Source organism: Falco cherrug, chromosome 13, assembly GCF_023634085.1.
Source record: "Falco cherrug isolate bFalChe1 chromosome 13, bFalChe1.pri, whole genome shotgun sequence".
NCBI lineage: Eukaryota > Metazoa > Chordata > Aves > Falconiformes > Falconidae > Falco > Falco cherrug.
Window position 1 is genome coordinate 6,260,307 of NC_073709.1, and position 9,332 is coordinate 6,269,638.

At 41.1% G+C, this 9,332-nt stretch overlaps 1 protein-coding gene across 2 annotated transcripts; it reads left to right on the forward strand.

Annotated features, from left to right (window-relative positions):
- Nucleotides 1–58: 58 nt before the first annotated feature.
- On the forward strand, nt 59–6,817 carry PEX13 (peroxisomal biogenesis factor 13). 2 transcript variants are annotated; one of them, XM_055726164.1, is made up of 4 exons: nt 59–183; nt 2,270–2,967; nt 3,423–3,551; nt 4,082–6,817. In XM_055726164.1, the coding sequence occupies exons 1-4, from the start codon at nt 110–112 to the stop codon at nt 4,375–4,377; spliced, it is 1,197 nt and encodes a 398-aa protein (XP_055582139.1). In that variant the 5' UTR covers nt 59–109; the 3' UTR covers nt 4,378–6,817. The 2 variants fall into 2 exon arrangements, with proteins under 2 accessions (XP_055582139.1, XP_027670388.2); XM_027814587.2 differs by having other exon boundaries at nt 3,426–3,551.
- Nucleotides 6,818–9,332: the final 2,515 nt, after the last annotated feature.

A 9,332-nucleotide genomic window follows, 5' to 3' on the forward strand; every position in this document is an offset into this window, starting at 1 on the left:
TGGTGAATAGCTCGGGGCTCGCGCGTCGCGCCTGGCAGTGGGCGGGCGGGCGGGCGGAAGAGCGGGGCGGGCCGGGCCGGGGCAGAGCGCGGCCCGCAGCGAGGCGGACATGGCGTCGCAGCCGCCGCCTCCCAAGCCCTGGGAGAACCGGCGGCTGGCGGGTACCGTGGCGCCGGCTTTCCAGTGAGTGCGTGCTCCGGCCCCCGGTTCTCCCCTGCCCGTGGTGGGATTAGGCGTTCGCCGCCTCAGGGCGCCTGCGCCTGCTCCGCCTCGGGTCTCCCGCCTCGGCCTTCTGCGCTGAGGCGAGCGCAAAGGTCGGGCTCGGCCGAGCAGCGCCTCTGCGGGCTGAGGGAGCTCGCTCGGGGTGTGTGTGTTATCCGCTGCGGTGGTTTGGGGTCGTTTGCCTTGCTTTGTTGAGGGGTTGTGTGCCAGGCGGGGAGGGGGATCTCTGGTGGATTCCCCTCCTCGGTAGGGAGAGGGAAGGAGAGGCCCCCGAACGGTGCTAGCTAGTCTCGAGCTCTGCTTGTATCTGTAGAAAGCTGCACGTATAGTGAGTGTGGTGAAGGTAAAGCTGTACGTGTTGTCAGGGGTGGGCTGAGTGCAGGCGGCCGTTCCTGGGGATCACGCAGCTGTGTAAGCGTGCACGGTAGGAGTGGAGAAGCGGTGTGTCACCCTCAGGAATTGGAAAAGATGCCTCGGTGTGTCCGTCTCAGCAGTGTTCACCTGGGAATCTGAGCTTTCCAGAAAATCCAAGCTCATGGAGAAGGATGTTGCACAGAAAGTGTTTGTAAACTTCCTTTTTATCAGAAGTCAAGGAATGCTTGGCAGTTAAGATCAGTCTTGTTTAATTGCAGTCACTAGTACCAAATGAAAGAGCCAGCTGAAACTGGGCAAAAGGTTAGTCCAGGACTAAACGTTCAACAGATACTGCTGCTTGCACTGCCAGCTCAAGCTTTCTAAGCAAGAAAATGGATGTTAATTTTTCTCAGTGGGGTTATCTAGCTCATTTTAAATTGCTTCAAACAGCTTTAAAGTGAGGTGTCCTAAGTTGACTGTCAGCAAGGGGAATGGAGCAGTGTCTTAAGTTACAGTACCTCTGTTTTCTGTGATAATGACTTATTTTTGCTTCTGTTTTTAACTGCTAAGAGATTTAGTGTCTATGATGGAAAAAAATCAAGCAGTGTAAAGTTGTAACTTATTCTCTGCTGTGAAAATCAGAAAGTTTTGCTGAGAGGAGGCTGTTCCCAACCTTACACAGAAGTAGTATAGCGAGCGTGCTTTACACTGAAAGCAGTGCAGAAAAAAGTAGCACCATAGCACTTCAAACTTGAGTTTTCTTCTTCTGTTTATTTTTCTGTGAATTTAATGGTCTATAGAAGTGGGAAGTCATGGGATGAGGCAGTAAACGTGGGAAATAACCAAACTGTTTAACTTTAAGGGTCATAATATGTGATTAGCTTTTTAATGACACAGCAAAAGTTGGACAGCTGTTTGACACAATTCCAATACCAGACTAGAGTTTGCAGAGGCTTCCTATGAAAGGCATATAGATAAAGTGACCTAAACTTATGGGCATACAAAGGAATGTTTACTGAAATAAAAGCAAATAATTGATTTATAATACCTCTTCCTGCCAACAGTTAACTAATAAATTCAATCCTTGATGTGCTACGTAAAAGTAATTAGATAGTTTGTGTAGAAGGGGAAATTGGGGGACCCAAAGCCCTTGCATATGTTGTATAATTACTTGGATTCTCAATTAGGTCACGCCACCCTTTTCTCTAAGGGTGGATTCAAAGGAGCTCACAAACTTCCTTCCTGCTGTGTCATTGGTTCATTGTATAGAAGAGCTTAGAGTAAGTATTGGAAATAAAACTTTCAGTTTGAGAAGTTCAGAAATATTCTCGGTAGCGCATATGAGAGGCTTTTGTACGCAGAAAAATGATCTAGATGTAGCATTTCATGCTTTCTTAGTCAATACAATAAATAGATTGAAACCTTTTCCATGTGTACGTTTTGGATATGCTGCAGTTCCACATTTACACTGAATATCTCATTATGTTTTTTCTTCCCTGAAAGACCTGTATTTCCTGAATTTTATTTACTTCCCACAGATGTTGTGCAACATATTGAGTGTTTGGCTACCAGGTTCCTTGCCCTGGCACTGCTGAAACGCACTGTTGTATTTATATAGTTAGCCAAGATCTCTGCAGAAATGAAAATATAAACTTAGTTTGAGTACTGATCTTGCTTGTCTGAATTTGTTTAGGTCTGCTGACTTGGGTGACAACCTGCTGACCAGGCCTGGACAACCCACAGTTGCACGAATACCTCCACCTATTTTGCCAAGACCATCACAGCGAACAGGAAGCAGTAGTCTGAGCACTTTCAGGCCAGCATATAGTAGTTCTTTTTCTCCAGGCTATGGTTCATATGGAACTTCTTTTTATGGAAGCTATAGTCCTTACAGTTACGGATATGGTGGTTTGGGTTATAACCGCTTTCGTGCAGATGATATTCCTCCCAGCAGGTTTGTTCAGCAGGCTGAAGAGAGCAGCAGAGGTGCATTTCAGTCCATTGAAAGTATTGTGCATGCATTTGCCTCAGTCAGCATGATGATGGATGCTACCTTTTCAGCTGTCTACAACAGTTTCAGAGCTGTGTTGGATGTAGCCAATCACTTCTCCCGCCTCAGAGTACACTTCACCAAGGTGTTCTCAGCTTTTGCTTTAGTGAGAACTATAAGGTATCTCTACCAACGTCTACAGCGATTACTAGGTCTGCGGAAGAGCTCTGAGAATGAGGATTTGTGGGCTGAAAGTGAGGGGACAGTAGCTCGTGTTGGCCTTGAAGATAAGGCGACTAACTCTGCAAAATCCTGGCCTATTTTCTTATTCTTTGCTGTTATAATGGGAGGTCCCTATCTGATCTGGAAACTGCTTTCTACATACAGTGATGAAGAAACAGGTAAAGGTGATTTGCAGCACAAGAGAAGTGCAGCATATATTTATTGTTCCTTCTGTTACCATGTATAGCTATTAATCTTACATTACATTGATAGAAGTTGATAGATACTGGGGTACAATACTGAATTTCAGGCACGTTACACCAGTAACAGCCTGCTTCAGTAGCCCTTAGTTGAGCTGGGATGCAGCTTCCTGCTAAGCTTTCTGTGATTCCAAAATCAGGGTTTCTTTCTGTTTCCTTTGTATTAGATGTGGCAGTTGGGGCCAGGGGAAAAGTATCAGTTGGATTGACTCAACAAATCATGCTTTGTTTGTTACTTCTGTCAGTTCTCTATTGGGGAAGTTTTAAGCAGGGAAGTTGAAGTGTTTTCTTCATTTTCCTTTAAAAAAAACAGGGAAAAACCCTTCCAAACTTTAAAATTCAATGCAGATAAACTTTAAATTTCTTTTTGAAAGCAGTATCTAGTAACTGGGCAAGCGGAGAAGATGATCATGTAGTTGGAAGAGCAGAATATGATTTCAGTGCGCTCTCTGAAGAAGAAATTTCTTTCCGTGCTGGTGATGTGCTAAAATTAGCACCCAAAGGTAAACTTTCAGTTTTGTATATATTTTCTAATCACATGTGAAGTCCTATTGTTAGAGCCTGAAAATGTAAACAAACCACCACCACCTTATTTGATGAAACTCCTCATCCACGCTGATCTTTTTTTTTTTTCCCCCCATAAGTTATTACTTGAATTGTCATAAAACTTGCATAGTTTTGTTCAAGTTCCTGAAGATGTGACACAGCCTAAACTTATTCAGGGAGTGCTTTGTAGTTAGCCTTGTGGTTACCTTTTCCTCACGTGGGCTGTGTAACTGTGAAAATCCTGAGGCATTTGCAGAACGGTGGTGTTACTGATTGCAGAACAACCTGCACTTTGCAGTACTCTTCAGTTCACCTCATCGATGCAGTTGTTTCTCTTGTGAAGTAATTTGTATCCACCTTTTATGGCAGAGTTATTTCCTCTGCATGATGAGCTGGTATGTCATCTGTCTTCTGGTCTGCTTGTGCCTCGACTGCAGTATATTTTGAATTGTTTTGTAACTTGATATGTTTGCATTTTCTCCTTCAGAACAACAACCCAAAATCCGTGGTTGGCTTTTGGCTAGTTACGATGGCCAAACAACAGGACTTGTGCCGGCTAATTACATCAAAATCCTGGGGAAAAGAAGAGGTAGGAAAACGGTGGACCTGGAAAGGATTACAGAACAACGGCCAGCATTTACCAGCAGAGCTGTTACAGGATCCACTGCTACTGTGACTTCAGAGGAGCAGGAAGCTGCTTTTGATTCTGTTTTTGCTGGAAGTAAGAAAGATCCTGTTGCGTCTGACTCCACTATGGTTAGTGGAGAGAAACAGGAACTCTAGTGCACTTTCATCAACAAAGCAACTGAACTGTGCTTTATTGATAAAACTTAGGGTTTGTTGAAAATCTGTATTGTAGTGGAACACTGATGGGTCTGTACCAGTTACTGCCGCTACTGACTGGTGAAGGGATGGAGAAATGATTGCTCAAATCTTTAGTATTTATTTTTGATTCACCTAAGGCTGTACATTAGTGATTCTACCCAACCACCTGGCAGTAACTCATAAGATCTTGAGATGCGGAGATTTGAGGCATTTATAACAAAGCAAACAAAACAACGGAGGCAGCTAGCCTATTCCTTTTAAGGAGACAAACTGCTGGTGAATTCTAGAGTTTATCATCCAGTCTTCATTGGGTTGTCGGCTTGACTAGAGGCCTTCTCAATACATGTGCAAAGGGAAGATAGACTTCTGTCCTATGTCCTCCAAAACTGGATGCCGAGGACCATAAAATAGTAATAGTGCATTGTTTCCCACACAAAGGAGGGAGAATTGCAAGAGATTTAGGTGACACAACTGAAATGTTAGAAGTTCTAAGTTAACTTGCTTTTTGCAAGAAGTAGGGCTTCTGTCATAAAGACCTTAAACCTTATAAAAAAGGGACTTATGAGAAAGGGAGGAGAAACACAGTTTACAAAGGAAGGGCGGTGAAGCTTCAGCAGTAGTTCTAACGAGTTCGTTTTTGTTTATTAAAAAAACATCAGAATAAAGGGTATCCTGCAGTCAGGCACTTGCCAGCGCACTTACTGTTACTCCCTTCTGTGGTAAACTAACTTTGCATCACTCCTAGCCTTTTTGTGTTGTAGCCTGGTAACTGCCTATCAATAGTCTATCGACTGCCATCTGCATCTCAACTTACTTCTGTTCTTCATTGTTTTTATGGGAGTATCAGAGTATCTATCCTGCCTTTTAGTGCAGTAGGAAAGCATTAGATTGAGGGAAGTTTAACATAATTGGAGCAGCAAAGAAAAAGTACCATTTCTTGCTTAATTGCCCCAGTTAGCCAAGGGCTTGGAGTTAACGCTTTATGCTGCCATTCAGGTGGTAAATTTTGCATCTGCCCATAAAATTTGAGGGCTGTGGTTTATCAAGAGCCATAAAAACACTATGACTGTTCAAAGTATTTAGTATTTTCTTCGTATTGATGTTTGAGAATTCCATCTTGTAATACTGTTTTTGTTGGGGTTTTTTAAATGAAGAAAGATAATTAAAACTGTTTTCCGTGTAGTATATATGTATAATATGTTGAGCTTCTGAAGGTTAAAGCAATGGATAAAATAACTAAAGCTTGTCTTAATCATTAAAATAGCATTTCCCTTTTATTTTAAAGGTACTCAAAAGTATTAGTAAAAGTAGGGTGTGTGCCTTTGCTTTATGGACCCACTAGTTTCAGTTTGAATGTTTCTACAGAGATCTTCAACACCCATTATATGTTACCAAAGCTTTCAGTATTTATACTTTAATTGCATTTGCTGGCTTTGAGTTCTTCTAATTCTGTTCACCACAACAAAACTCTTGACAAGAAAGATGAAGTGAATAGAGTTTTATTGAGGTAGAGTGGCTGAAAAGATGGAGGTTATGCTGGAACCTTGGATTTTAAAGTAATCTCGGATTGCCCTTTGTTGATAATTGAACAAGAATTTTAAGTGGTTGTGCTCAGGTATTGGGAGATGGCAAAGAATCATTTTTATTAGATTGTTAGATCTTCAGGTGCAGAGGAAAAGGAGAGTAGTTAAAGGGCAAATGAGAAACTTGAAACTAGGTTTAAAACGGAACATGTTCCTGAGACATTTCCCTGTGTACCAGGGCATTAAAGAAAATTATCTATATTTGGAAATGACATCTGTTGTTGAAATAAAAATAGCAAACAATCCTGAAATATAAAATATACAGAGGAAAGAAGGGGGGCGGGTATCAAGTGTACAGTTCTGCTTATGGTGTGTATTCCTGAAGGGAATTAATTTACTATTGTGAGATTTAATTAATGGGCTGTCAGCCTCTTCTGTATCAGTGAAAGATTTCCTCCTTCAGAGGGAGGATCTTTTAAATAAATGAATAAATAAACTCAACCTTCTGTAGACATCTGTGTTCCTGCTCAGAACAAGTTGGGAAGACAGTACCATGCTGATTGTTGAAATCTTTAAACCTTACTAATTTTTAGAAAGATGAATTTAATTTCACTTTTCAGGTCATACTGTTTTGGAAAAAAATTCTTTTAGTGGCAAGTTATTAATAACTGACTTGGTTTTGTAGTAGTTTGACTTAGTCTACCAATTGCTGTCATAACTGTATCTGCTAAATCTTGACAAGAATTTTGATCCTTTCAATCTTGTGATTACTTTAATGAGGAAAGAAGGCTCTGAGGAAATTAAGCAAGTTATTTAACTCACAATTAATTGTACTGATTGCAGAAGGATATTAAAATGCATTGAAGTAAAATACATACTGTGCTTTAAGGTATTTTTTTTTTTTTGTAATGCATGAACTAGCACAAGGGAAAAAACTGTGAGTCCTCCAGTTTCATTGCCTTACGTTTCTGCCCCTATGTCAGACTATAGAAAAAGATCTAAATGAATGTTGATTGAAAAAGGGAGGCTGGTTGGCAGGCTGCTCAAGACTTGCACAACTTCAGAAAGGTGAGATGGCAAAGGAGCAGGTGTGGTTGCAACAGAAGTGTGTAGGGGAGGGGGTCAGAAAAGAGATACTGTTGAGATACTGCTGAACTTAGACATTAGGCAGTTGAGTCTTATTTTGAGCTATCTACTTACTAAGTTACCTGTATGTTATTCTTTGGAACTACTTATATACCTGTAGCAGTCCTAGAAGTCTGTTACAGACTTCTATGACGTTTATATAAGGCTTTAGTTTAACCTCACTTGAATCTTATTGATGCTGTTTAATATACCGAGCATTTTCTGCTTGAATACTATCTGAACTAATGACAGAAGCCAGTTTTGACTGGTTCTGTGGATGCTAGCAGTATGGGAACATGCACACATTCAAAGCTACGTTCAGGTTTCTGAATAATAAATTTAAAGTACTCTCTTTGTCTAGTAGAACTTAATAAAATCAGCTGCCTTTGCACAGTTTTGAAACTTCTTCCTTCTGTGGAACTAGACTGCATTTGAGCTAGTAAGGTTTTGAATTATTTGGGGACCTTGGTGACATTTGCTAGTAAGGTAAATAAAAAGAAAATATGGTTTCTTACAGATCTGATCTCTCGGCAATGAAAAATTTCCAGAAGAGGTATGAACTCAGAAACCAACACAGTGATTTTTCTTGACACACCATTGTAGAAATACTCTTGTCTGCAATAGTAGTGGAACTGTATTTATTTTACAAAACATTGAAAATATGAAACCTTATGTTTTTAAGTAGCTCCTGGTTTTTCTTATCCATGTAGGTGTGGCTGTGTGTTGGGATTAGCAAACATTTTTGGCCGTGTTGGCAAGTAGTAATTGAGTGTGTCAACAGGTGGTGATACACTGAGGTTTTTTCTCCTTTGTGTCTTGGCATCAGGTGTTCAGCAGACCAATTTGAAGCAGGTTTGGGATTATAAATCAGTCTCCTGGATTCTGTGGTGATACCAAACACAGCCTTTAAGCAGCTGGGTAATCTCTCCTTGAAAGAAATGTACTCGTATAACTGGTTTAAATAGTAACATAGGCATGCTGCCCATGCAAGGCACCCCTGGATCTTTCTTATCTACAGTTTCTAAATCTACTTCAAGATACTAAAGTTCCCTAAATTTCACAAATCAGAAAACTACAAGATTTGAGCAAATGACATGGATTATTTCTGCTGTCAGAGGGTATCTTGACAGGTTTTGGGTTTTAGAGGTGAAAATGCTGTAAATGCAAAAAAATAGTTCCACTACCTTTGAATTATTGGTAACAAAACAAGCATAGTCTAGAGACTATCAAATGAGTAAAATTTAAGGTATGCTATTTTTTTGTTCTCAAATATTGATATTGGTGGCTTTTTGTTATTAAATAAGGGAGGGACTAAACTTTTGCCTAACAGCACAGGTTAATTTTAAAACCATGTTGCCAGTTCTGTGTGACATACCATCAAGCTTCCACAGCATTAATGACTTTCGTGTTCTAATAATATCGCAATATAGGAGCATTAGCTTATTCCTAGGATTACTGTGGGATGGTGTGGAATGGGATGGAAGTGCCTTCTGCTCTCACTGAAACCCAAACGAAGCTTTCGTACTGACTAAAGAATTCAGATTTCATATACTTCTCTAGATGGGTGCAATTTTTTTATTTTTTTTTTTGTTAACTCGTCTGTGCTGTTTTGCATTCTCTGGCCTTGCTGTATTACTCCAGATTTTAGGGGTGGGGTTTTTTTGGAAGAAAACGGTTAATATCCCTGTGGCCATGATTATCTCGGTGATTCCTCCCAAAATACCAAGGAGGAACAGAAATTGTAGCATGGTACAGTGAGATTTAGCCAGAGGCAGGGCTTGGGGAGGGTTATTCCGTGTTGCACACAGGGAAAGGGGTCATGGTCTGGTCCGCAGCAGGCATAGATGGCTTCCCAAGGGAGGTGATTTTAAAATGTTTGGGAAGACGTGATGCAATAGCAGGCATGGGGTAGGAAACAAACCGATGAGGGATGATGTGGCAGGACTGGGACTGTCTGACCTTTTGCAGCATAGCTCTGGTTTGAGCGGAGCCTTGAAGGAAGGGCTGTGGGGCGCTTGGGCTGTTCTGTGTGATTAGGTCCAAGTCCATGTTCTGTTACTGCTGTTAGAGCTACTGATGTGTCAAATATTTAGATGAAAACCTGGGAAAAGCTTAAATTCAGGCTCTGTAGCTTTAGTCAGCATTTTTTTGTGGGTAGAGCACAGCCTTTACTCAAGTGTTTTAACACAAGCCCTTGCTTAATTGATTTGCTGTGCTTGTATCGTTCTCGTTCCTGCGGTGTTACTTGGGCAGGTGACAGGGCCT